Genomic DNA, 27,168 nt, shown 5'->3' with positions numbered 1-27,168 from the left:
GATTATACTTTATTGATGGTAGTCATGCAAACTCCCTAGGAACCATGCCAACTATTAACTCAAGATGCTTAATCATCATAAAAGCATGGTTGCACAACTTACTTAAGCTTATATTACCAAAGCAAGAGTCTTTACCTAAGCACATTGCTCGGTAATGTTGTACAATAGTTGAAGCTTACCTAAATGGCTTTCAGCAGTTACGTAATGCAATCTTTTCGATTATATAATATCAAAGTTAATACTCGTAGGTTACGAAGTATATGTTTGCTCGCTCATCTTATCCGCATCATCTCAATGATAAGTCTATAACTGCATTCTTAATTCTCTTGAACCGGCAGTAGAGCTAATAAGGTTAGGAACGGGAAAACTAATGGGTTGCAATTTCCATTACTGTGGTATTTGGTTCATCGCGGCAGTTATTTGCTTGCATAGATATATTAAAATCGGTGTCCTGGAAATATCCGGTGTTAATTCTTATTTCCGGCTGGGTGGTCCCCTTTTTATACGTGTCGTCTACCTCAATTCCGGCATCTAGATTATATATATATTTGCTTCTTCACTTTATCTTGCAAATGGAGACCCGCGTGTTGGAACACCGAAAATATATGGCTGTTTGGTCGCATGAAAAAGTAGCTTCCCGTTACAGAGTTAAACGATGCTTGCAACAGGGTAAACTAACTCGGTGTATAAGATGAACCCCATTGGGACATTCTAGAAGTTATTTAATTAACAGAGGAAAGGGAAACCTGACCCTAAGTAATTGCTCCTAGACAAAAGTTACCAGGTAGGCATGTTGAGCATCTGCAAGGGACAGAGCAAGCAAGCTATAAGGAAAATGGCCAATCACAGGCGGTCGCAGAAATCGCACGTTGACACCGAGACGGCCGTTACCGATTGGAGGGTAAACGTAGGTGGCACCAAGCCTGGGTTTAAGACAAATTCTACTTGATGAGGTGGCGCAGCCCCCATAATATCCCCAGAGAAGGATTGCGGCAAGGTGAAGAAAAGCAAGGGTCAATCTGGAAGCTCCTTACGCATTTGGGAAAGCGTTCAAGGACGGCATGGCCGGGATAGGTAAATTGCTAAAATTAATAATATTCCAGGGAACCAACGATGGAAACAATTATGGCGTTCATCGGCGCAAGATATAAGGACGCGCTGCTGCTCGTTAGCTAAAGCATCTTGGCCAGAGCGAATCAGTCATCATTCCTCTGAACACTCACGATGCCGTCCACCATGAAGTCTGGAGCTTTTTTCTTAGCGCAAACTTTTTTGTCGCTAAGCGCGAGTGCTCTTCCAAGCCCAATCCCTGTCACGGCGGATGTTGCTCAACGCGACTTGGGGATCAACACCAGCATTCCTGACGTTTTAAGACTTAGTGAGCTATACGGCGCGCCTGACAACAACTTCGACTGCAAAAGCGATCGGAACCCCGTTGTTCTTCTCCATGGCCTTTCCGCGAACCGTGAGGTCGATCTCAATATGCTTCAATGGGAATTAAACAGACGCGGCTACTGCACATTCTCCCAGACATACGGCGCCTGGGACTTAGTACCATGGATTGGTGGTCTTCGGACGATGGCTGATTCTGCGCAAGACATTGCCAGTTTTGTGAAGGAAGTAAAAGATAAGACAGGCGCGTCGAAGGTCGATATTGTTGGTCATTCCGAAGGTGGCGTACAAGCCATTTATGTACCAATGACGCAGGCTGGTATCTCGGATATTGTGGAGCACGTAGTGGCGCTCGGTCCTGCGATCCACGGTGCGAAGTACTTCGGCTTTACGGATCTGTGGTATATCGGCGGTGATGTCACCAGGAACATCGCTAAGGTGGTTCAAGATGCGCTTGGCTGCCCTGCTTGCGACGACATGATGACTGGTGGTGCCGTGTACAACGATTTCAAGAACGCCGGCAAAATTGCGCAGTCAGGAAACAAGGTCACAGTCATCATGTCTAACTTGGATTCATTAGTGTCGCCAGATGTCAGCAGGATCGACGAAGAAGGCGTCAATAACGTTATTATCCAAGACACCTGTCCTGATGATAGTGTCGGACATGCTGGCCTTATGTGGGACAAGAGTGTCTGGCGATTGATTATTAACGCGTTGGAGGAAAACACTGATGCTGTATTTGCTTGCGAAAAGGGACTCGGGATCTAATGTATGATTATTGTTCGTCTGGCATTGGTTGGATAGAGGTTAAAAGGCGTTCATAGATAAACTCGCAGGGAGGGGAGCTGGATATTTTAATTGAAGATTTTCAAGAATGAAACACGGTTCAAAATCATCGCGACCGCCTTTGAATGATAAATAGGTAGTGTGGCGTCCCTTAGTCATGAATTACTAAGGCATAAAAGGGGGTTAAAATAGGGGCAGGAGTAGTTACACGAGAATACCTACTTACGTAAGATGGTAATAGAACAACCCTAATCCTGCTATACAAAGTACAATACGACCTCTTTTCACTATTTACAAGAACTACAAGAGCAGCGGTTCAATCGATACAATAATAGCCCGTGAGAATTTGATGGTGCTAGAAGCTCACGATAGCAGAAAACCCTGTGTATTTCAAATAGTAATGAATCATTAAAGTTTCAAGCTCATCCCAGTAGTATCTAACAACCCCAAACTCCTAAATGTACAAAAGCTACCTTTCTAAGTCTAAGGCATAACAAAGCGCCACCTCAAAGACAACCCTAAGCGCACGGATCGTCACCATATTGGACGACTACTCTGCCTGAGAAATGTCTATTGAGGAGAACGTATCCTGCTTGCGCTTGTGCGCGGAAGCTTCCAAATCCCCACACAATTTCACTCGACTCCTTTCCTGGCCGGTGTTCGATGAAGTCGGTGTTGAATCGGACGTTCCACAATTGAGTGAAGGCCCGGTTGAGGTGGTCTGGGTTGACAATCGCCGGGGGCCCCTTAATAACTAGGACCCGAGACTGGCCGTTAATCTCAAGGGGCCTGGTTTTGATGCGGTGTCGGATGACGGTCGTGGAGTAGCCTTGGACTACGAAGGGGTGGTATTTACTCAGGAACTTCTCCGTATCGGCTACGGTAAAAAAAGTGAGAGAAGCAGCCGAGGTATGTATGCTCGACTCCGGTGCTGTCTCATTGATTGAGGGCGGCACAATGTGCGTCGCATATATAGGGCCAACGCCTCTGATTACCTGGAGTAGGTCCTGGACGGTACAATGTGGTGGCAGGCCCGTAATCCAAAGCCTGCAATTTACATCGTCGGGGATATCCGCAGCCCTGTTGCGAGACAAAGCACGATTCCCCTGGTACGCGTCTGGGGTATGTAATTGATCAGGGCTCGACTCCGCAACTGAACCGCCGTGGGGTGTTCGGGTCAGGTCATTATTTTCGGCTGGCTGGTGTTGGCAGCCATCGCTGTTGGAACAATCTCCGGCGGGCGTTGGTGTTGATACGGGCTTTCCACTGCTGATCAGATTCTTAGAGGGTCCTAAGCCCAACTGTCGGCGAAAGGAGTTTAACGTTTCTAGCGAAGCTCCGTCGTCCATAACCATGACATTAAGAACTGTAATTAAACATTAGTAAGTTCAATTGAAGAGCGTCATAATAGGGGCGAGCGAGTAGTTGGGATAACTTCAAAGACTTCAATCTAAAAAATTCGTAGTATCTTACCAATTCGTTCGTCAATGGCATCAAGCTCTTTGGCGAATCGCCCGCAGGATGTTCCCGAGATGTCCATATTGCGAGTTGAGGCGCCCACTGAATCAAGAATGCGACGGCGGTCCCGACGATATCGTAAACGGCAGGTGAAAATACCAGTCAATTTCGTGTCTACGTTGGTCGCGTAAAAATAAAAAATTGTCGATAATTATTTTTTATTTGGAAGTGTCAATGGTTGGGTAATATGCCGTGTTCTGGGGGGAACATGTATTATCGATTTCCAGTCTGGAAATTTCGGAGGGCTTTTGGAAATTCACATTAACCAGGAATTCATTTCCAAAATGGAAGGAACAAACACCTAGTGAGTAACTTCCGCAACAGTTACTGACTAAGAAAAGATCCATGGATTATTGGTTGTGAATCTCGCCGTCCTCTTATCCGCTGTTTTCTTGACAAACGGCGCTCTGTGTATAGCTCATCGATTTCTTGACTGAAAATTCCGCATGTACGTACGTAGTACCTCGGTTTACGGGCAAGTGCCCTCGTGTGTAATTGGATATATATAATTATTGTGAAGTGTGAAGAATTCAGACGCCGTTGAGAAACATTGGGTAGGTACGCGCTGGTTACGGTGTGTAATTGCCCCAGTGACAATGTTAGGGTTGGTGACTGATTATGATAACTAAGGCCTCAACTCGCAACCACAAATCGCCCTTGTATAGCACCTGTTGCTACGCAACTTGGTCATGGAATTTTTAACCAGCAAAACAACAACGGCGTTTATAGCCGCACTCGACCCTAAGTAGATTTCAAGCTAGTCACTATTTATTCGGCATTATTATTCAATCCAAATCACTACTGATTAGATAGGAGGTAGATACTGGGCAGGTTTAAATCAACTAGCTACATCCTCTATTTTCCACACATCAATATTACTTAACATCCAATCCAAGTGGCAGGGCAGTTCTCTTTTATATATGCTGCAATGCAATAACCATGATGCCTATTGTCTATTGTGTATCTGAGACTTTCCAACTTTGCCCGGATTTCCATCTCATCTACCCAATGAATCTAAAGTTAGCAGGATATACGCTAACAATACTATCTTAAAAGTCTTCTATATTCGCTCTGCTGATGTTTTATATATTCACTGAGCTACACTTGCTTGGGTGCTTGTCCTCTACGGCGTCATGATAAGTTGCGGCTCTTTGTTAATATATTTGCTGATAAAAGTTCAAAATATGTGACAAATCATCATATCAAACCATTTAGATCATACTACATTTTATTGTCCTAAATACCTAGGTAGGTAGTAGATCTATATCGCATACAAACTATTGGTACGTTGACATCCACCTGGAGTGCCGCGCACCATTGTGGGGGTACGTTGGCCCGCATATCTACATCTGCCTGGGTACCTAACCTAACAATTCATAATACATAGAAGCTATGACTCATGTATGGATATTGAAACTATGGCCACGGAGTAGGAAACATCAGTGCGCAGCATGTTATGTATTCTGTTGATGTTGTGGTTGCGTTCCGATCCTTCGCCAAGTCGGAACCCCATCAACATCCCATATAGGTGCAGTAGTATCAGAACATCTACCCCGGTTTGGGCCCACATGAGATGTATGAAGCTGTCCAAGGAGATAAACGGCCGTCCATGCTACCCCCAGTTCACTACGCACCTAAGGCCTTTGCTACCCAACATCAACGTCTACGGCGATTTTCCCTGGAAGGAACGCGATTTACTCGAGTTCCTCGCGCGTTCTTAATAGCCTTAACCAAGGTATATCATTGATGAGCAAAATGCTAACCACCCTTGAGGCCAGGGACTCAGCCTGCAGAAGAAGGTGGATGTTGTTTTGGTTGCCTGATGTTAGGCAACCAATCACCCTGTGGTGGTTCGCCTGATACGTAGACTATAGGACATCGATCAGTCCAGTATACCGAATCTGGTATCCTGGGTCAACCAATCATGCTGCCGACACTTGTACCAGTCATACCTATGCATGGCTATAACCCATAGACAGGGACCATTGAATCTAGGACTTCGCGCCTATATAATGGCGTGTAGTTCTTCCCCAGATTGCTCACCGACTTATGATTGAAACGGATATAATATCACAGTACAGACAAACCCTACTCAAAGGAAGGATCCTTCGACCAAAGCTTCGCTATGTCTTCAGACGCAGTAAGTGGGGCCTATAATGTCTAACATTTGACATATATCATCGTATTAACACCCTGACAAGGTTGACACGCCGACGCCGCCAGAGGAGGTTAAAGAAGAGCCCCAGAAGGCGAAGGAACCCAAGGAAGCAGTAGAGGAGTCCAAGGAAATGAAGTGCGAGTTAGCACTTCTAGACAAAAAGTACGATTCCGACGGTCATAAGGTATACAAGAAGCGCAAGGCCAAGGATGACACCGGTAGCTCGAAATGGTGGAAGCTCTACGCTCTCACAGAAACACGGCACTTTAGAGAGAACGGCACCTACAAGTGTACCAGGCTGCACGTGAACCCTCAGCCTCTGAAGCAACTGCTTGAAGATGTCATTGTCGGATTCCCATATGATCCCATTGATGCTCAGGCTGACGTCGAATTTGACTTACCTGCGCATTGCCTCTTCTTCTACCGGAAGGAGCTGGAAGAGGTAGGAACAGAGCGCTTCAAAGAAGACGAGACATCACTCCAGCACTTGAAGCTTCTTCTTGATTGGATTGACAGAGTACACGAGGATGCTTTCAAGGCATTTGAGCGTTTCCAAAGCAGCGAACAAAGACCTATCAGCTACGAATACCTCTGGACTATATTCAAACCGAGCAGTCTTGTCTACAACCGTGTGCTAGGCCAGGCACGCGCGTTCAAGCTTCGTGGCTTTTGGTATGAAACCGATAATGAACCCGGCTTGTCCATTAGAGTCCAGTTTGTCGATTACGATGGCGAGAAATTTGGCACCCGCAAAGAACTATTCTGTATCCCTCAGTATTCCGGCGTAATGCGTTGCGAAGATCTCAACATTGTGCCCCTTGACTTCCACTCCTCGGCTGCGGACCTCCGCGCGCGATTGTTGGAAAGAGGCCGTCAATTCCAGAAGTTGACAGGACACAACTTCATGCATTACAAAGGAGTAGCTGTCAAGAAGGATGGTGCGTCATATGTTCGATACAATCTGACAGGCCGTGTCGTTATCGACTGCAAGAATTATAAGCGCTTCGAGCCGGGCGATGATTTCGAGCTAGAAGACTGTAAGTAGCATTCTCAAGCCCTTATTCCCTTACCTACCTCCTAACGCACGGTGCAATCGCTAAATCCCATCATCGTCCTAGTGCCCCGCACCGAAGCAGCCAAGCGTCAGCGTGTCATGCGTAGATATAACGACGGCATTGACATCGGCGAAGAGGAAATTTTCGACGAACTCCTCGACGAAGATCTGATAATGACCAATGCGACGGTCCGTGGTTTCGCGTTCACCATCAAGAAATTCTTGGAGTTCTTCGTAGAAAATCTCTCGGAGACCAAGTGGGATGAAACTTGCTTCGACCAGTTGGTACTGAATCCAACCACCAAGAATACGGTACGGGCTATGGTATCCATGCATGTGCGCCGGGGCCAGGATGGTCCTGGGTTTGACGATATCGTCGAAGGCAAGGGTAGAGGACTCGTAATGGTCCTTCACGGTCCACCAGGAGTTGGAAAGACGCTAACTGCTGAGTGCGTCGCTGAATCCGTGCAAAGGCCGCTCTATATGGTGTCGGCAGGCGATTTAGGAACAAACAGTTACTCATTGGAGACGGAGTTGGGTCGCATCATGGATGTCACAACTACCTGGGGAGCCGTTTTGCTTATTGACGAAGCCGACGTCTTTTTGGAACGCCGAAGCTTGCACGACTTGCAACGCAATGCAATGGTGACGGTCTTCTTACGAGTCCTTGAGTGTATGTGAACAAAATTGTACCCATGCCCCTGAGCAGAAGAAAGTTAACCCAATTTCAGACTACCGTGGTATTCTTTTCCTCACGACTAATCGAGTTGCAACATTTGACGACGCCTTCACAAGTCGTATCCACGTCCCCCTCCGCTACACAAACTTGAGCGAAGAGTCGCGCCGAATTATCTGGCGTAACTTCTGCAACCGTGTTCCGGGCGGAGTGGATCTCAACGACAAGGAACTGGCGCTTCTGGCCAAGCCCCAACTCAACGGCCGCCAGATCAAGAACATTGTCAAAGCGGCCGAGAGTCTTGCTGCTTTCGAGGGCCGTAAGCTCGATGTCGCCCAGCTCCAATCTTTCACACAAGTCCAGGGCGAGTTCGAAAGAGACTGGATGGGGTACGTTGATGTTGCCGAATGAGCTTAGACTTGTACTGTCCAATATCACGTACAACTCTCTTATGTCATCTATCAGTAAAGGCGAAGTTACTCGGCATTTACTTAGGCACCTAGTTTGTCTGCGAGTAACTTGCACCTTGAATAAGAAATTGACCGGCTTGTCAAGAAGGAGACCTAGACCTGATAAAATGATTCCAAGCCTTCCTCGGACTTCTGTTACTCCAATCCGGGGACAATTTCATTGAGGCAGAATAATGATGGTCCGCTCCAAATGAAATCCCATTACTTAACCTAATGACATCACTAACGTGACCTTTAAATGTCGAGTTATCCGTTAATAGTTAAGTTAGAAGCGTAAACAATCCGTGCTTAGATAATTGCCTATTTCAAATGGTTGTAATAGAGCCAAGAAATAACCAAGGGGGTTCTTTCGTCAAATCAACGCGTCGATAATAGTGCTGAATCATCGTCAGTATTAAACCGTCACAGTGACGTAATGAAGGGGTACCACTCACGAAGATGCAGCAAGGATAAGAATGAGCATGCCTCCAATGGCAGATATATGAGAATGGATATGCAATTGAGAGGCCGTATTTGTATGTTGGTGTATCGTCTTGCGTGAGAATGACGTCTATGAAGCAAGTGGTGACCGCATTCTCGCGGTTGTCGCGACCACTCAGCGGAACCATATGTACCATCTATGAATCACCTTCATTGAATATGGCTCCTAACCGCGGAATAAGAAGCCTCAATACAATTATTTCTGGGAGGAGGAAATCGAATCGCTACCCCAACGCGAATCAAGTCCAATTTTTTTCAAGTTCAAGGTGCAGCATGGGGAAAACAAAAACTAGCGACTACGAGCAATTCAACTCGACGTCCGGTATCACAGACCCGGTCTGGGTACACGGTGATCCATTTAATAATCGACCGGATGTTCGCGCCCTGACCGAGGACATCGAAACGGATGTCTGCATTATCGGCGCCGGCATAGCCGGAATATCTACCGCGTATGAGCTCGCCAAGCGCGGTAAGGATGTCGTACTCCTAGAAGCCCGGGACATTCTATCCGGTGAGACGGGTAGGACAAGCGGTCATTTGTCGAACGCGCTAGATGATACGTATCCCGAGATCGCGAAGAAACACGGAGAGAGCGGGGCTAAAGTCGCTGCTGAAAGTCACACTTGGGCATTAAATCGCGTCGGTGAGATCGCCAAGGAGTTGGGTATTAACTGCGAATACCGCCATTTGCCAGGATACCGCGTATCGCAATATCAGTGCGGTACGGAGGAGTATAAGAAGGATATTGAGGGTATCAAAGAAGACGTCGAACTAGCCAAGATACTAGGAATCAATGCCACTTTCGACGCGAATCTAACAATCAAAGGCTGGGATGGTAAGCCCGATCAGCGCGGCGGCGCGGTATTTGCTAAACAAGCTGCCTTCCACCCCACCAAATACCTCAATGGTATCCTAGACTGGCTTCACAACCAGGAACGGTTTCAATACTTCGCGAGAACACGCGTAATGTCTGTCGAAGAGAAAGGTGTTGAAGTACTTGGCCTGGGTCATAAGCACTGCGAAGTAGAAGTTGAAGCCGGCTACAAGGTACACTGCGCACATGCTGTCGAGGCCACTGTCGTACCGCTCCAGAAACTTAGCGTCATCGCACAGATGGAGTGGAATCGTACGTATTGCGTCGCGCTACGCGTACCTAAGGGTTCAATCGATGATGTCTTGTTGTACGATACGGCGGATCCGTATCGATACACGCGTCTCACCCCTTGCGATTCCAAACATGATTACCTGATCGTGGGTGGCGAGGACCATAAAGTGGGCCAGGAAGACCCGAGGGGTCGATTTGAGGCGCTCGAGCAGTGGACCCGAGAGCGCTTCACCCATGCTGACCCCACCAACGCGTACCAGTGGAATGGACAAATCTTCGAACCCGTAGATTATATGGCGTATATTGGGAAGAATCAGGGTAACGATCGTATTTATATTGTTACTGGTGACTCTGGCAACGGGCTTACCCACGGAGTTTTGGCCGGCCGGTTAATTGCGGATGAAATTTCCGGAGAACCGAACTCGTGGAGTGATCTCTACTCGCCAAAGCGTCTAAGCAGTGTCGTGAAATCCGCGCCGACCATGATCCAAAACGATCTTGAGGCCAATGCGCAGTACAAACGACTCTTGCAATCCGATATTACGGACATCGAAGATTTGAAGCCCGGATGTGGCGGTGTGCTAAACCCAACGGCGTCGAAGCCTATTGCCGTATACAAAGATGAGGATGGGCAAGTGACGAAGATGAGCGCGTTGTGCCCACACATGGGAGGCGTGGTATGTTGGAATAGCGTTGAGAAGTCATGGGATTGTCCTGTACATGGAAGTCGATTCGGGTCAAGAGGATTATCCGTTCAAGGTCCTGCTAAAGCAAATCTCGCTAAAGCGTAGAGGTCATTGACAGTAACTTTAAATAAATCAGTCACACTTAAGCATTTCTCTCATTAGGAAATTTCGGGTAGATTATCCTACTACTATTAGCACAATAGTAAAACCCACAATCTTCGGAGGGATGAGCGTATCCAAAATAAGAACACACTGTATTACCTATCGCTTTTTATGTCTAACAACTATAAGTTGATTGACGTGATTTTCCATTTGTTTGTCTATAATCCACACGCTTTATCCTTTATATAGAACCAAACCAAGTCAAGTCCAAATAAAGGTCCGTATCGCTTGAAGTCGAATGATTCTAGTCATCGTCCTCCGAGTCGCCCGAGCCTTCTGACCCTTCTGACTCGTCATCTGAGCCGTCTTCCTCATCATTTTCGCCATCTTCTTCTCCTTCAGGAGCTTTCAGGCCGTAATCATCAGCGAAGTCTGATAGCTGCTTGATCTCCGTTTTGTACCCCAGAGACTCGAATTCGTTTTCGAGTTTCTTAAATTATTTGTTTAGTACGACGTATATGAGATTTATAACGTAAGCTTAGTTGACTTACCTCTATCATTGTGTGTGCACAGCAAACCACTACGTTGCTCTTCCCGGGCTCGAACAGAGGTAGAAGCCACGTCTTCATAGCCTCTCTAATTTCGTCCACTGTCACAGACCTAACCTTTACAAGCATATTGATGCTGTAATCAGGTTCAAGGCCCCGTATAGCGCCAACAATATAGTTCTGTACGGCAGCGGTAGCCATAGTCGCTTGTTCATCTGCTAGAGCCAGTACTAACTGACTGATCGCGCCCTCAATCATCGGCTTCTCGAAAGCAACGGTACCGTCAACTAATGCTTTAATAGCATCGCGTGCGGCGGAAATTGCTTTTGATGCGAGTGGAGATCGGTATACCTTAAAATGCAAGTATCCTCCATCCAGTTCCTTGGCGAAGTAAGCCCCGTATGCCAAGCCGTTCCCACGGATAGCATTCCACAATGTGCCTTCGACACTCTCTAGATACTGCATAGCTACCAGAAGAGCGGGGACCGCCGGGTCGGAGAATGAAGCGAGACCCTTGCCGGAGTTGATGGAATAAGAACTGTCAATCGCTCTTATCGGGACAATTGTTGCACCAACAGAGCCGGGATTACGACCTTCATCGCTGAGAAGAGTATGGGGTTTTTTGATGGGCTTGATTGTCTCGCTGCTGCCACCAAGCGATTTAGATAGTATGTCCCAAGATTTAACAGGATCGCGCAGACTCCAATTTGTGATATCGGCTGTGACTAGGACGCGGACGTTGTCAAGAGTGAAGAGACACTTCCTAAGTTTTTCGAAGCGTGAGAGAACTTCCTGGGGATCCTTCTCAATGAGCTTTTTGAGTCGCCGAAGGTATACCGTCTTGACAAGAGCGCGTTTCGCTACCAACAACGATGATAGATCGTTATGTATAGCGATTTCCACCTCGCTAGCCATAAGTCGCCCATCACGCTTCGCCTCCGGAACATCAGCAAGTTGTTTAGCGATGCTAGCCTTCAAGCGAGTAAGATCAAAGATACTGTCAAACATCACAGTGCGGACCCATTCAATTGCTTTGGCATATTTTGAAGGTTCGACTTGGAAGCGAATAATAAAGCTTTCCGAATCGCCGAACTTGCTGCCCGAATCCAGTTGATAGTTGACTGTATCCTTTTCTAGTCTCATGACAACTTGCTCAAACGGAAGGTACTCTCCATTACATTGGATGGGCGTATTGAAGAAATTGTCGTTGAAGATAGAGAGGAGAGGTTTGTACTCTACCGGTACTGTCGCAGTACCGACGTGGACTGCGAGATGTACGAATTTGGTTCTGACGTCCTCAAACTGAATAAATAAGGGCGAATCAGATGAGACTGAATCGATATTTTTCTGCGCAATATTCTCATAGACGCCAAGTTTTCGGGCCAGGCCAGATCGCGCAGTTTGCGATTTGATGAAGTGAATCGACTCGACTGAAGGGACTTGCCATTTTTCAAGCAATGAAGTTGGGATTTCAACTTCATTTTGTTTTTTAGCTTCCTCGAGCCGCTGGGCAAGCTTCTCTAACCCTTCAGCGCCCAGCTCCTGCTTCCTTTTCTCGATTCTTGCCGTATCGTCCTCTTTCAATTTCGTAGCTAGTTCTAGAGAAGGTTTCCCTAGAACGGAAATATGGTGAGCGTCGGCAACCCATTTTCGGAGAAAAGAACGCCATTGCTCGTCGCTCCATTTTTCTAGTTCATCATACTCATCGAGGCGTTCAAGGTCCCTCAGTGTCGATCCATCTCGGTTACCAAAGAGGTAATCCGTGATGATGTTCGTCGAGTAGAATTGTTCCAACTCTTCCGCCTGGGCCATCGTTTGCCGCCGCTCTCTTTGGATGCATTCGCGCATATACTTCATATTCAACGGTTTAGAGGCCACTTCTTTGATCAAAGAAATTAGACGTTTTTCGACAAACTCTAGTTTTTCGGTGGCAACACCGGTCGGCTGCAGCCAAATGACACTATTTGGTCGAGTGTCTAACCAGCACGAGACGGAACTAGCGAGCTCTTCTTTCTCCACCAAAACGTTCTCCAATACCGCCACAGAAGATCCGCAAAGATATACCAAGAGGATGGCTACAGCAGTCGACTCGACGACATCAGTGCAGCTTGGACCAAAAAATCCAACAAGCATGTCGCCGATAGATTCATCTTCTTCAGGAAATTCGACTGTTTCGATTGTCGTTTCCTTGAGGGCGGGTGGCTGTGCCGATTCTATCCAGGGTCGTTGGAATGGCGCATTGAGAGGAGGGATGTCATTCTTGACACTCTCTTCAAATTCATCCAGAATAGAGAGTAGATTAGTATGATCGACCTCGCCAACGATTATAATACACATATTCCGTGGTTGGTACATAGCTCTGTGAAAATTCCGTATTTTTTCAGGACTCAGAACTCGTAGGGCCTCCATCATGCCTCCCGTCTCGTACCGAAAACCAACATTCTCTGGGTAAAGAAGGCGCCGAGCTTTGATGTCCATGAGCTCAGTGCTGGTGTACTGAACACCCTGCATTTCTGAGTAGACAACGCCGGCGTCATTGCCTTCACCATTAATGTGGTGGACTTCGGTCAGACATGCTGCATCCGTTATGGTGGGTACGATTAGGTGCTCAAGATAGACTGGTAAGATCTGAGCGAACCCTTCCCACCCAGCAGTTTCGAGAGTGTAAGCCGTGTGATCTGTTGCCGTCCAGGCATTGGTACCGCCATAAGCCCTAGTAGCTAGTTTGTCTAAGAGGCCCTTATAATGGTAGCTCTTTGAGCCCATGAAGACCAGATGTTCGAGGGTATGAGGCGCTCCGGAATCATCAAAGATTTCGGTAGCCAAAGTGAAGTACCCATTGATTTTCGGGCCTTGTCGATCCGCCACGACTACTTGCATGCCACTTCTTTCGGATTCATACTGGGTGATGGTCGTATGGGCATAATCTGTCTTGAAACTTTGGATCTTACGAAAGCGCGCATTTGGACCTTGCGAGCCCATCTTGTCTCGGGATGGCTTAGATAAGACGGATCGGAGATAGCTGGTAGTCCGGTTAGTTGAGTATCTAATTCGAGTGAGATTTAAAGGAAAACAGAGAGTAAGATCGTGAGTTATAAATGAGCGGATCTATAAAATGTTTGAAAGAGTGAAAAGACAGTTGGCGACATTATATATGAGCAGATAGAAACATGTAATGATTAGGACAGTGGCTGAAACGGCGCCAAAGCACTCAAGGTGCGGTCAGGGTACGTCGTCATTGTTGTCGCTGATCCAGTCAGAGGCCACTAGAATAAGGCGTAAGATGCATGAGGCAGAAGAAATTTCCGGCTTCTGCACACTATTCACCATCCATGCATACTCAACTCGATCCTACGAGGAGATAAAATTTCATACCCAATATTCCCGTCCTTCTTGCGGTAGAGGACGGTGACAATGGCAATAGCAGCGACGAGGGCGGCTAAGAAAGACGTCCTAGCTGGGGCCTGGCTGATCATGATGCTCTAAAAGCCTTGTGTTTGCCCGCGTCCATATTTAAGAGCAGGTGGGGGGGAAGAAGCACGAGACTGCGGAAATTGATGGGTGACGGGTAGTGGGTAACGACAAACGGGAAGCGGGTGGCACCCGGATGTGTTTATGAGTGTGTGTGCTAGTGTAGTACTTTGTGCTCATCAGGGTCGATCCGGGGAATTAAAATCTCGGATGAAGTCTGACTTCTTCTGACATACCTGCGGTGACTTGGACAGTCAAGAGGGTGTGAAAGAGGGTGTGGTGACACAGCGGAGGGGGGCCAATGGAACCCGGGTGAAAATCGGATCAGCTTAGATCTGAACCAAACGGACGTGACCAGTGTTCGGGTACCAAGTCTAGGCGGCACTTTGACGGATTTGCAGTGCGTCAGGCACGCAGCTAGCTTCGTTCAGAATATTCGGGCATGGAAGTCGAGATCATAGGCTGCTAGCTGTTTGCCGTTGTTTGTCGTTGGGGGTACAAAGAGGAGGGGTTGGGGAGAGACTGGGCAGAAATCAAGTACAAAGAATGCTAGGTAATGCCCAGGTAAGATTCTAGGACGAAGAAGACGTACGATAAGCTGATTTCTAGTTGTATTGGCGGTCAAGGGTAAGGGTATGAGATGGGACGGGATGGGATGATGGAGGTGAAGAAATGAAAAAGATGCGGCGATAAGACTAGCTGCTATTGCAGATGATGCGAAGGGTTGAAAGTAGTGGAAGTAGTGGTAACCTTAGTAGCAACCTTAGTAGTACAAAGCTTAGGTACGCACGGTTCCCGATATTTCTCCTAATCAAATCCCTAGGTTACCCTCTGCAGCTTTTGACCCCGCGGTGGGGCATGGATAGCTCTCGTTCCGCACCTGCTATGTAAGATGGCGGACAGGGCGGGATCGGATTTGCTGCGATGCGCTTACAGCAAGCGCTAAGCGCTATGTGGCTAAGCGACTGCCGAGAAGTGGATCGACATAATTCTGACCAATCACAAGAAGCAATGACATATTTTTGGTTTTTGATTTCTGTCAGCTTTGAAGCTCTTCCAATACTCCAGCTGTTCATTTAGCTTACTTAACCTTGGTACCATCATTTTTGAAGCTATCACGAAAGTCATGCAGTGAGATTTCCCCCTCCGTGTCCCGATGGCAATGTTTACAAACTGCATATTTGAAATAATACTTGGTGGAAGTTAGTGTCACATAGAAAAGAGCAGATACGATTTTGTCGATACCCGAAAAACACCGATTACTTATTCGCAAACATTCTTTGTTGTCGCCTATGCTACTTCATCTGCTTTAGCGTACGAGCTCCAAGTTAATATCTAGGACCCGCGAGAAGAGCTAGATTTATTGGTGTGGCTACCTCCTACCGAAATAAACGATGCCCCAAAGCAAAGGCGACCAGATCGGACATGCGTTGGTCGAGTTCTCTCTACATGGCACCTTTCCCGAAGAAGACGTGTCCTCCCGCCGAATTTCTCTACAAGACCTTGCACCTGCACTTAAATCGTTAGCGACAGCGAAAACGAAACTAGAGGTACCTTAGAACTATAACGCCGGTTATGTTCCTGTCGCTGATCTAACAATCCCTAGTCCGACATTCATAAGATCAACGAAGAGACCGCTCCAGACGTGAATCAATGGGTCGCGAATGCGAAATCCCTCGAAGACGACATAAATCGGTCGAGAACCTGGGCAAATGATATCGTTCGACGGTCACAAGCTCCAGACGTATCGGGAAGGACAATACAAGAAGCAGAAGACAAGGTCGAGTTTATACGGCGAGAGGCGCAATATAATCAGGATGTCCACCATGCGTTGAAAAGCATCAAGCGCGTAAATGAGTTATTGGACCAAGTTGAACAGGCGCGGGATGAGCGTAGGATATTAGACTCGCTCCATTTGCTAGAGAGTAAGGGTTTCAGTCTTTTCGACGTTGTCCTTCACTAACGGATTTCAGAATCTTGGACCGCGTTAGATGCAATCCCTGTTAGCAAGTCGTGCCGCGTCATGAAAATATTAGACTTAAGGGCTTTTGAGCTGAAGTCTGCTGTCCATGATGTGTTCGATCATGTCTGGGACTCTCTAGTCAGGATAGATACCCAAGATGGAAACGTTGCTGTATTTGAGAGTCGCGAAGGTATTTATCATTCGTCGCAACTACCATGCGTCAGGTCTCCTAACACTTCATAGACGAACAAATGAGCCTAGCCGACGCTGTTGTAGGTTTAAAGGCATATAAGGAAGTCGACCAGAGAATGACCTCATTCTGGCACGGTCTCGACGAGGCCATTATAAGCCCGCGAACTAATATTGAGACCCAAGAGCCCCGAAAGATTCAAGCAGAGATTGTAAGGGTACCATCCGACACTCTTGAGCGGCCACTAACAAAGCATCAGTCACATTTATCTCTAAGCGGGAGTACAGATAAAATGATCACTTCTCTATTTTCCGATCTAGACCAAGTAATGACCTATCTTTCGGAACGCCTACCAGAAGAGCTAGTGTATTCGTTGTCGAATGTGATGATGCCCGACCTTATTCCACGAATCATAGGTACATGGTTAGATACGGCTGTTCCTGCGTCGTTGAGGGACATGGATGAGTTTCAACATATCACTGAAGCTGTCAAGACATTCTGCGCTCGCTTACATAATCTCAAGTTCACTGGATTTCAAGAATTACAGGAATGGGTTGGTGACGCACCCAAGGTATGGTTATCTAAATGTAGAGAAACGGCACTAGACTCGGTACGCATCAAACTAGCCCGGGGGCTAGGCGAATCGAAAGAAGTGGAACGTGTTGAGACCCAAACAGTCTCACGATCTGAAGGCAAGGAATTAGCTGCGAATGGTGTTGGTCCTCAGGGCGATGATGATGGCTGGGGTGCATGGGACGACGGAGAAGAGTCAAAACCGGATTCTGATCCAAAGCCGGAGGAAAATGAGGACGATGGAACCGATGCATGGGGTTGGACGGAAGACGATGCTACAGGGGAACAGACCGAGGCCCCCGCCGAACAACCATTGACGGAGCCGCCGGCCGAAGATGATTCTGCCGAAGCGGATGCGTGGGGATGGGGCGAAGAAGACGCGACAGACACAAGTCCCGAAAACCCGGCTACGACAACTCCATCTATATCGAACTTACAAACCCGAGAATTAACGCTTAAGGAGACTTATAACATATCCTCAATGCCCGAATCCGTCTTGGCCCTCGTTGCGGCTATCTTGGAAGATGCAGCTTTACTTGTTGGGTAAGTTCACGCTCCCTATATGCGCAAAGTCTTATTTATCTAACGAAGACGAAAGGAGCGACGGTAACCCAATGGCGACAGCAGCTGGAGGATTATTCTCACTGCCAACACTTGTTCTCGCTATGTTTCGTGCTGTGTCTCCATATTACTATAGCTTAAATACAGGTGGAAATATGTAAGTGTATTCTGAAAATTCTTTGAGGAACCCACTAATCTCGTATTCAGGTTTCTATATAATGACGCTACCTACCTTTCAGAACGACTCTCTGACTTCATCAAGAATTGGAAAGCTCGCGAAGATCTGACACCTCGCGCGATTGCAATGCTTCGCCTTGACAACGAAATCAAAGCACTCCAGTCATTTGCAACCCGCGCCTATTCCTCAGAAATATCTACACAAAAAACGGTACTACGGGACTTGCTAGGTGGCTCTCAAAATCTCCTGCAGCAAGACGGTCTCAGCACTTCTGATCTAGAGGCGCAGGTTGATGGCGCTACTGGGCACGTACGCGCCCTTGCTGCAACATGGTCTAATATCCTTTCTAAATCGGCTTGGAGTCAGACGGTGGGCTCGCTAGTAGATATTGTCGCTTCTAAGCTTGTCGCTGATGTGATGGACCTAGCGGGCATCGGTCAGGACGAGGCTTTCAATATCGCGAGTCTAATTGCGCGGATCACGGAATTGGACGACCTGTTTCTGCCATCCGACGCACCCAGAGACGCGGTTCCGTCAACAGCTGAGTATGCCGCTAGTTGGCTACGACTCAAATACCTAAGCGAGGTGTTACAAAGCAATCTCCAGGATGTGCGGTACCTTTGGATGGAAAGCGAACTGAGCTTGTACTTTACTGTTGACGAGGTTGTTGAGTTGATCGGTCTTAGCTTCGTGGATAACGCGCGTACGAGAGAAGTCGTTAGGGAGATCGAGGCGCACCCGCAACCACTCGGGGGCCAGTAATAAAATTAGGGATGTACTAGAAATGAGACATAAATCTAATAGCACATAACATCTAACATCTGCGCGCTGCTACGTTGTACCCAGCAAATTAGTTCGGCTTCACCAGACGAGGCCTCTAGTGATTTTAATACGTATTTGTTTACGAGACGAAACTATTATCGTTCGAATCGGAAAGAGAAAGCGATGTCGGATGTGATCCGTATACGTATACGTATACGGATTGAACCCGCCGTCGCGAATCCCGGCGTGCTACGAATACGTATTCACCGCAAGTCATCCGCGTAATTTTCTAGGTACCTGCCTAGCCTACCAATATATGTAAGTGAGATAGGCTATACGGGGACTGCTCTAGCCCTTAGCAGTCATGCATTAGTGGTTGTTCTCAGGGGTAACTCGTCGGACTTTTGTGAGGGTAGCGGAACGGACTTTTTATGTAACACCGTATAAGCTGCCTCTGAGAACGACGGGATACGTGGGTTTGAGAATCAACCCACCAGGAGTTTTCAAGGAAAGAATATCCACGGACAATATGATATAGGTAACCCTCAATTCGATAAGAGTAAAGTGTAACATTTCTGTTATTCTTTTCGCACGAGTAGGGATATCAATTCGTTCCATATAATACACATCGCCGTCATTTTCATATATCCATCCAGAAAACTTTTTATGCCGCCAGTAGCCGTGAAGACAAGTACCAACTATCAATCATACGCCGAATCGAAACTCTCGGACTTTCTTCTGGTAGTAAAACGTAGCGAGCGCACCAGCAGCCAACAAACCCAATGGCACAGGAGCGCGGCCCTTCGTTTTGATGACCCGGGGCACGGCGGAACCTAGTAGGAATATACTGTTTCCTAAAGCGAGTTCCGTGCCGTAGTCTTTGTTCCCTTTTATGAGGTATCCTGTTGTTGCAATATCGTATCAGCATACCATTAAGCCTATGGTAGTATCCATGGTAGTATATTTGATCGTTTCATGAATTGGTTCAGAGGATTGATGTATAAAAGCATGTAATGCAGTATTTCAATCCGCTAAACGTTAGTTATAACCCCCGTTCTTCAGCGGGTGAAGGATTGGAAGGAGGGTGGATGAGGAATATGAAGGGGAGAGGGAAGAAGTAACAGCATACCGGAATATGCATATGATGCTCCCAAACCCAATCCCGCGACTAGAGACGGCGTCGAACGTGTCCTGATAAACCCGGCTGTTCCGCCGACGGCCACTGGAGTTGGATCTCAGTTAGACATCTCACTTTTTTCTCTCTAGACGTCTAGCTCGTAAAAACTTACGTAGGCCGGCTAAAGTGAATGAAGGGTGCTCTGCCATTTCCTCACTTTAATTACCAATTAACTGAATAATTGAGTAAGTAGGGTCATCAATTGAAATGCGCACGATTGAAGTGAATGAAGTAGTTGACTTTGCTGAGGTGAAGTGCTTAAAAAGCCACCGGAATTTTTCCGCCCACCACTAAGCCTGGGGCTTGCCAGATTGTGTGCTTCCTCTTAAGTAAGGCATCAACTTCCTTCCCTAAGATCTACGTGGGGTTTTTTGGTTTTTTTTTAGTAATAACTAGAAACGAGCAACCTCTTATTCAAGAGTATTCTAAAATTCTCATTATAGACCGTGCCGCAAGTTATTATTGGAAGACGATGTAAGAACCTCTCTTACGTATAAACTTAACGCTCATGGCTGTCCCTTACAGTAAGAATAAGCGCCTGTAAGATGGCATCATTGGTGCTGTTCACCTAGCTACGGAACAGTAAATAGATCTACTCTCCTGCATTATACATAAGATTGATTGGTAGATAGAATACTTTTATGATCATGCATTCATATACTTCACACGCAAAAGATAGTTAAAGTAGAGGTAGTTCGAAAGTTTGGCGCCGCAAGCGGGCTCTGGTATTGATAATGCTTGGTATCTCCAACTATGCTCCCTTCCCCTTCGCTTCTTCCTTCTTTCTTTCGCTTATGGAGTTCACAATAACTCCTACGATAATACGTTCGGTATGTGTCAAGATCGCCTTACTATAAGTTATATCCTCTCCCTCGATGGCGAACAGCCACCGCATTACTTCCGCTTAGAGGTCGCGAGAATGATTAGATTCGCAACCAGACTTCCAACTTTTTGTTTTTTTTCACCCAGCCGCCTCGATCAACGAGTTAAGGCTCCCCGAAAGCACGCAATGGAAAAAGGCAAAGTTCGAAGCGGTAGCGAGGGTATATGCTTCGAAGAGAAAAGCGACACAATAAAGGCAACCGACAACCATGAACGACCGTGTGGAGGACTGGTCCAATGCCCCTAAATCTTTCAATGTGCCCCTAGCACGACCTCTCCTGTTCCCAAAATCCAATAAAACGCCATTGCAATGCAGAATATCCTTCAAATAAACGTCCTGTACACCGTAGTGTATCTTCGGCCTTGAAAATGAAATGCCGATGTGAAGGAACGCAGCACAAGTAACCATTTCTCATTAATCAGGGTTTGCGATGTAAAGTCGTCCAGCTGTAAGAGTCATGGTTCGCTCGTCCACGCTACCTCGTCGGCGGAGATCCTCTGGGTTCTTGACGCTCTTCTCCCTAGTGAGAGCTGCGTTCATCAGACTATTGCTAGCCAATTTGGTAGCGCTAACGCTACCAAGCTCCGGTAGAGCATCAGCTTTCTCTGCACTGCTTCCACTACGAGTGCTCTGGGGTCGGCCGCCCTTGTCATCACCGGGTGTGAATTCGGCGTCCTCAATGACCATACTACCGGCTCGTTCTGGGGTATCGCCAGGACTCCATCTTTTGCTGCCTTGGGAGGCACCAGAGGTACGGTATGCGAGGCCGCGCCTGCTACTAGCGGTGCTACTTCGCCCACTACTGCCCGTCCTACGGTGGTGCAAACGGCGCATCGACAGGTCGTCCTCTTCGCCGTCTTCGCCTTCGACTTCGGTAGCGCTCAAACGCATCGGCACTCCGCTTACGCCCATGTAGTTGCTGTCGGGAGTGTAGCCTACAACGCCTGGCTTGCCGTGATGGCGAATCTTAGCAGCAACCTTGCCACCGGTACTACCCAATCCTGTTGAGGTACGGCTTTGTGCGGCGCCGCCAGTGACTTCCTGGTTCGCCCTTTGTTTCGCCGCACGCTGTTGGGCTAGGATTCGAGGGTCTTCGGTCTGTGCTCGATCGCACCATACGGTGGCCTTTTGTTTTCGCAATAGGGCGACATAGCTCGTAGGAGGACCACTTCCAGATCTCGAGGAAGTACTGCGTCGAACATCGGCGGTCGGCGACGTTCGGTAAGCGGCGGGGGGAGGATTGCTCGACGTGGTGCTGTTGAATGTGTTGACCGAAGGTGATCGTCGGGTGTGGCCCATAGAGGGCTGCGGTTGTTGTAGGTGTTGCATTGGGGTGAGTGCTTGTGGGAATACACTCGAAGACGAGGTTCTTGATCTCGAATGTGAATAAACTTGAGGGGAGGGATCGAGCGATCTCATCCTCATATTATGGTCCTGGCCAAGCATGGTTTGTGCGAGTTGCCCCTTTTTGGCGGTGCAATGACAAAAAAAAAGCACTGACGATACTAATTGCTTATTTCTGTTGGTGGCTTTGTTAGGCCGGATCGGCGTTGGGTTGGCAGAGGGAGAGAGAAAAAAGGCGTTTGGAGATAAGGTCCGCCCGCTCTAATGAGACATGCATGCACTCGTACTCTTCGGGAGTAGCGGCAGATAACCGGGAACTGGTCCTTGCAACTCGAATGCTTGAGATCGACCGGAACGCAGCTGTGCCTTGTTCGGTATAGTTGGAATTTCTTTTACAAAGAAAATGTCGTGCGATGGTGGAGGCTGATGTGGATGGGAATCGACACAATAATTTGGAGATTTTCAAGGTACATGTAGCCAAGTTAGTCAGGTACCTGGGCGAGTCAACGTTGCATAGGCTGTGTCTTTCTGCTGATGTGGATGATGGCCAGTCGCCGAGCGCTGTGTTCGCTTGGGTTTGGAGGCCCAGGGTTTGCTGACTGGTTGGCACACGTGCGGAATGTGGGATTCCCTCTCGCGCACTCCGTATGGTACCTAGGTAGTCTAGCGTTTTCGAAGTGGGCTGGGCTCGCCTTTAGTGGGGGTGAGTTGGGAAGTGAGTGCTACAGTAGTAGCCGCGAGGACAACAGACAATAAACTAATAAGATACGACGGACGATGACAAGGTCCTTTGTCTTTTCCTAGGTTGAGTTGTAAATGTTCTCAGCGAATCGATTCCGAACAGGAGATTTCGTCGTATTCCTAGTAGAATTGGGCGTCGTATCCGCACAGGTACCTAGTACAATTCGTTTTATTATTGTTACTGTCCCTTGTGTTCTTGTTGTCAAGCCAAGAGGTCCAAAACAAGAGCAGGAAAGAAAAACACTCAACAACTTCGCAACGTCGAGTCGGCTTTGCTTGTTGTCTTCTTAAGTATCTCGCTAGCCGTAATAGCGTCCTGCGGCCGAGTTGCTCGCTCGGCAAGTGGCGCAAAATCCCTGATTATTTGACGCCGAAGGAGACAAACAAGAAACAAAAGACGAATCAGCGAAGGGCGGGCAATCCCAGCTGAAAGTGCTCGGTTCGGTGTAGCACCGAATAGCTTGTTCGCCAACCCGACCAATCACAATTGAATTCGGTAACAGGCGGCCTCGCTGGTCGCTAATCACTCCGCAGCTGTTGACGTGATCTCGATATCTTGTTGACGTTTAAAGAAGGGATTGTCCAATGACGCCGTCAATACGCACTTTTGGTTGCTTGCTGGCTGCGGGTGTTGATCGCCCTCTTACGTTGCCCGAAATTGACGGCAACAATGTTGAAGAAACACGGAAACATGCACGACGATGCATGCAAAGCCAAGGTCAAGGTAGTCAAATAAGGACTAAGGCTAAGGTGAAGAGGTTTTTCTTTTTTTTTTTCCTTTCTTTTTAATTCTCTTGAGTCGAGAGAGGGGTCAATAATATTTGATGGGTTTCGAGATCGCTAATATTTCCCCGACTAGAAATGGGTGATATCTCTGGAATGAACAATTGGGATTCTTCTGAAAACGAGTATTGTAGGTATGTATAAGATGAGGTAAGTGATGAAACGGATGACAACCTTGAAGATCATTGATGCAAGGAAATGTTAAGGATCTCTTCCTTTTTTGTTTCGTCTTCTCCTGCCTATTTATTAATAAGATAGGCGAGAACTAGCAAGGGCAAGACCGGTAAGGGATCTGGGGTTGCATTTCTATTATGGTTCTATATCCTTCTTGTTCTGGTAGTGATTAGAAGCAATCGTTCGTCCTCGGTGTTATTATTCGAATCATTAGTATCAGCCCACCGCCCACAAGGTATCTGATTGAAAGGCGGGGAAGGGGAAAGGGAAGGGGAGGGATGCGACGGGAAAATGGTATTGTTAGAAGTAAAAGATGGGAATCCCCCGAAGTTGCACTGTTCCTTCCTTACAATTAAATCAATTGAATTCATGATTGATCGAATTTCCATGTTACCATAGTTCCTGCCCGCTACTACTGCTGCTGCTACGACTTCGCTACTGCATCTCCAAAGCTCTTTTCTAAACCTTACCGTACGATAAGTAGCTCTTTAGGTACCTAGCCGAATCCTTTTTTTTGCTAGGATTATAACGTTCTAGGGCTGTCTATGGACATCGCAACCCGCCATAAAAGGTACTTCTGTTGGCACCAACCCATCGACAAATATGACTGTATTACCCGTTTAGGATAGTACTATAGGTAAGCAGGTATATCCCTGTCGACCCAGCGAACCCCATATTTGCCTTGGATAAGACGCATTTGTACATAGTAAAGTTGCAATTCTTCGTCAAACCTATCTCATATCTGCAACTTGTACAAGTCGTTTCTTGATGGATACCCTGCAGCAAACAGACCTCTATTCAAGTTTGCTTGACACTTGTTCATATGGATAGTTCGGTAGGATAATTTAGGTTGGCCTGGTTGGGGTCGGTGACATGAACACGACAAACTGTGACGAAATCCCTTCATACCAGTCCAATCCGACTCGGCGAATCTTAGCCATACTATACAAGTAGTTAGGGCTGCTAGGCCGACAAGTCTAGCTGTCTATAGAAGCCAACACCGGTAACTGGACATTCTAGTGAAACGCTGTGACGTTCAGAGCTGAAAAAAAACACTATGATGTCTAGAGGTTTGCCCGGCTACGCATAGACCGAATACCAGTAACATGGGTATCCTTCCGTCTTTTTTTCCGGTGCGCATATTTAGACCTTTTTTTTCCTCCTTGCTCCGCAGACTATGACAAAAGCCAAGAAGTAGTCGGAACAAGACGAGACGACAAATCCGACTACACGAATCCATTCCCATCAATAATATTCAGACTTCCACTTAAATCAAAGGGAAGCAGAAAATGTGTACGAAACATTACCAGTAGAATGGCCCTTGTAAGAATCGAAGTGATGAAAGGGTATGCGGCACATATGTAGATGACAGGCAAGCAAGCAGGACAGAGGCACGGATACCAGGGGGGTTTGTGTTCACATTCAGCTTTGCCGCGAGGCTCGATCGGACTGTGGAACTTCATCACTAAACTCGTCGACATCCACCCGCAAAAAACTGATGTACATGCATCCCTGCGGAGTGCCGAATGTTCTATGAAGACAAAAGAATAAGTATGAGTTATTTCATTCATTCTAATATTGATAATTCATACCCAATAGAATAAAAAAACTGGCGACATTCATAAGCGGTTTCCGCCCCGGGTGGCTCTGAGCGGATCCCGGCTCCAATCGGCGGTTAACAAGTCTATTGAGACTATTAAATAACCCTACCACACTATCCACATGTCTAATAGGCTATCGAGCCTCCCGCGCAATATTAGAGAGGGCTCAGCTGAATTCCTACCCTCAATTTACACAAAAGATGTAAATGTTGGTATAGGATAATCAGAGATTAAATATAATAATAGTTGTTTTTTACATGGGAAATCTTGTGAGTGAACCAACTAAACAGCAACAAAACACTGATTGTATTCCAAGGCTTCAGATCCACTTACCTACTATAGCCAGCGTCATCAGGGTTCTTTGTTCCGATTAGTCTAAGAGCTATGAGCTATATCCATGCACCAATATTTGATATTATCATTCGTACGGCGCCGAGAGATCCGGCCTCGTGGGAATGAAGCGCACGTGTTCAAAGACACACAGCAGTATGACTTTGTTTGCATGTACGTTGCTGGGTCCTCTGGTTGTCGGCGACGCGCGCAACATCAACTCTGCTTGTCGACCTAGGAATCATCGCTAAATGGTTCGATCCTGGATTTCTTCCCAATGGCCGGATCCTGGGGGCTACCTGATCGATGGATGAGGTTGTATGGATAACGCGGAGCATTTGCTACGGGCTCTCACTGGCATCCCGCATGCATTGGAACTCTGGGAGAGCTAGTTCCATGTCAGCATCCCATGTGTCCTGGCACGGCACGAGAGCTTAAAAAACCAAAAAGCTGCAATGCGACGATAAAGAAGACCAAGCGGTCAGGGTTCGAAGTTCACACGTTTCCCAATGTATCACTTACCTACCTAGGTATATGGTATACACTATTAAATGTAGTGTACTTGCAGTAGCTAGTCTGCAAGGTATGCAAATAGTATCTAGCTTGGCATAGCGCTATGTATATCGTGCGTGCCGTTCCCATGCATAGTAAATCTCCATGTTGCTGCTTTGCGATGGGGTCGCAGTATGCAACCAGTTATATCCTAGTCGGAACTATTAGAACTTGATATACTAAACAAGTACTTGTTTACCCGTGCTATAAAATAGTGGATATTTAGCTTTTACCTACTTATCTAACCCCCGTGTTACCAACGGCTTTCACGATAGGATGGTTCCGTACCGCACCCGGTCGGCCCGCTCTAATATTTTTTTTTTCACAGTTCTCCCGACGAATAACTATTGTCGTGTGAATTAACTGTTCAGCAATGGGAAGGTTGAAAAGTGTGGTTATCGATCATAAGTCTAGACCATTCTTTTAGGATGCGCAGAAGCAATGTCTGACTTTATGATCTAGCCGATAATACCGCCGTCGGGTACTCCCCAATCTCGGAACTTACACCTAAAAGCAATAAGCAAGCCTCCAGATTGTTTCGAATGATCATCGGACGGGCGAGGGGATTGTAAATAGCGGCACCGAAATTTACGGTCCCTCTTTCCCTCCGGTAGTACAGAGCTTTAAGTACTACATCTTATCCTTGATATCGAATCTTTTGGAATGCAATTGCCCCAATTTCGTCCGGTCCTAGTAAGGTTAGGAGTTCCTGCCGTGATCAGAAGGCGATTAAAAGAGGGTAAGAGGGGGGAGTTGCGTAGTGGATAAAACATCGCAAGCCATGGGTTCCTATTTGTTCCAACCCCACGTCTCGGGAGAAGCCCGCTGGCGTCAGGAACGCGCCTTTTTTCCTCATTCTCATATTCCACAAGGTTATCAAGGTAATTCAATACACCATCTTCAATTTTCT

At 47.1% G+C, this 27,168-nt stretch overlaps 8 protein-coding genes across 8 annotated transcripts; 4 read left to right on the top strand and 4 right to left on the bottom strand.

Annotated features, from left to right (window-relative positions):
• Window positions 1-1,135: 1,135 nt before the first annotated feature.
• Window positions 1,136-2,305, top strand: F4822DRAFT_394723 (uncharacterized protein). Its single transcript, XM_051457379.1, has one exon. The coding sequence runs from the start codon at window positions 1,483-1,485 to the stop codon at window positions 2,158-2,160; it is 678 nt and encodes a 225-aa protein (XP_051316657.1). The 5' UTR covers window positions 1,136-1,482; the 3' UTR covers window positions 2,161-2,305.
• A 391-nt stretch (window positions 2,306-2,696) lies between these two features.
• Window positions 2,697-3,922, bottom strand: F4822DRAFT_442122 (uncharacterized protein; the record flags this gene model as incomplete). Its single annotated transcript, XM_051462957.1, has 2 exons — window positions 3,652-3,922; window positions 2,697-3,544 (listed from the first exon to the last, which is right to left on the bottom strand). The coding sequence occupies exons 1-2, from the start codon at window positions 3,716-3,718 to the stop codon at window positions 2,697-2,699; spliced, it is 915 nt and encodes a 304-aa protein (XP_051316656.1). The 5' UTR covers window positions 3,719-3,922.
• Window positions 3,923-5,821: 1,899 nt separating this feature from the next.
• F4822DRAFT_426728 (P-loop containing nucleoside triphosphate hydrolase protein) lies at window positions 5,822-7,995 on the top strand (the record flags this gene model as incomplete). The annotated part of the gene is made up of 4 exons (XM_051460616.1): window positions 5,822-5,836; window positions 5,898-6,891; window positions 6,973-7,581; window positions 7,640-7,995. The coding sequence occupies 4 exons, from the start codon at window positions 5,822-5,824 to the stop codon at window positions 7,993-7,995; spliced, it is 1,974 nt and encodes a 657-aa protein (XP_051316655.1).
• Window positions 7,996-8,807: 812 nt separating this feature from the next.
• F4822DRAFT_436526 (DAO-domain-containing protein) lies at window positions 8,808-10,430 on the top strand (the record flags this gene model as incomplete). The annotated part of the gene is made up of 1 exon (XM_051462315.1): window positions 8,808-10,430. One exon carries the CDS (start codon window positions 8,808-8,810, stop codon window positions 10,428-10,430), a length of 1,623 nt encoding a protein of 540 aa, XP_051316654.1.
• Window positions 10,431-10,731: 301 nt separating this feature from the next.
• F4822DRAFT_436525 (Metalloenzyme, LuxS/M16 peptidase-like protein) lies at window positions 10,732-13,957 on the bottom strand (the record flags this gene model as incomplete). The annotated part of the gene is made up of 2 exons (XM_051462314.1): window positions 10,732-10,917; window positions 10,979-13,957. 2 exons carry the CDS (start codon window positions 13,955-13,957, stop codon window positions 10,732-10,734), a joined length of 3,165 nt encoding a protein of 1,054 aa, XP_051316653.1.
• A 1,559-nt stretch (window positions 13,958-15,516) lies between these two features.
• F4822DRAFT_394691 (uncharacterized protein) lies at window positions 15,517-18,770 on the top strand. Its single transcript, XM_051457378.1, has 7 exons — window positions 15,517-15,996; window positions 16,053-16,371; window positions 16,420-16,599; window positions 16,653-16,810; window positions 16,859-17,715; window positions 17,771-17,890; window positions 17,941-18,770. The coding sequence occupies exons 1-7, from the start codon at window positions 15,841-15,843 to the stop codon at window positions 18,671-18,673; spliced, it is 2,523 nt and encodes an 840-aa protein (XP_051316652.1). The 5' UTR covers window positions 15,517-15,840; the 3' UTR covers window positions 18,674-18,770.
• Window positions 18,771-18,945: 175 nt separating this feature from the next.
• On the bottom strand, window positions 18,946-20,164 carry F4822DRAFT_394688 (transmembrane proteins 14C-domain-containing protein). The gene is made up of 3 exons (XM_051457377.1): window positions 19,963-20,164; window positions 19,803-19,895; window positions 18,946-19,575 (listed from the first exon to the last, which is right to left on the bottom strand). Exons 1-3 carry the CDS (start codon window positions 19,997-19,999, stop codon window positions 19,379-19,381), a joined length of 327 nt encoding a protein of 108 aa, XP_051316651.1. The 5' UTR covers window positions 20,000-20,164; the 3' UTR covers window positions 18,946-19,378.
• Window positions 20,165-21,063: 899 nt separating this feature from the next.
• F4822DRAFT_165744 (uncharacterized protein) lies at window positions 21,064-22,501 on the bottom strand. The gene has a single exon (XM_051453211.1). The coding sequence runs from the start codon at window positions 22,177-22,179 to the stop codon at window positions 21,148-21,150; it is 1,032 nt and encodes a 343-aa protein (XP_051316650.1). The 5' UTR covers window positions 22,180-22,501; the 3' UTR covers window positions 21,064-21,147.
• Between the last annotated feature and the right edge of the window lie 4,667 nt (window positions 22,502-27,168).

Source organism: Hypoxylon trugodes, assembly GCF_022578975.1.
Source record: "Hypoxylon trugodes strain CBS 135444 unplaced genomic scaffold F4822scaffold_3, whole genome shotgun sequence".
NCBI lineage: Eukaryota > Fungi > Ascomycota > Sordariomycetes > Xylariales > Hypoxylaceae > Hypoxylon > Hypoxylon trugodes.
Note: the sequence above shows the minus strand (reverse complement) of the source record. Positions and strands in the feature narration are given on the sequence as shown.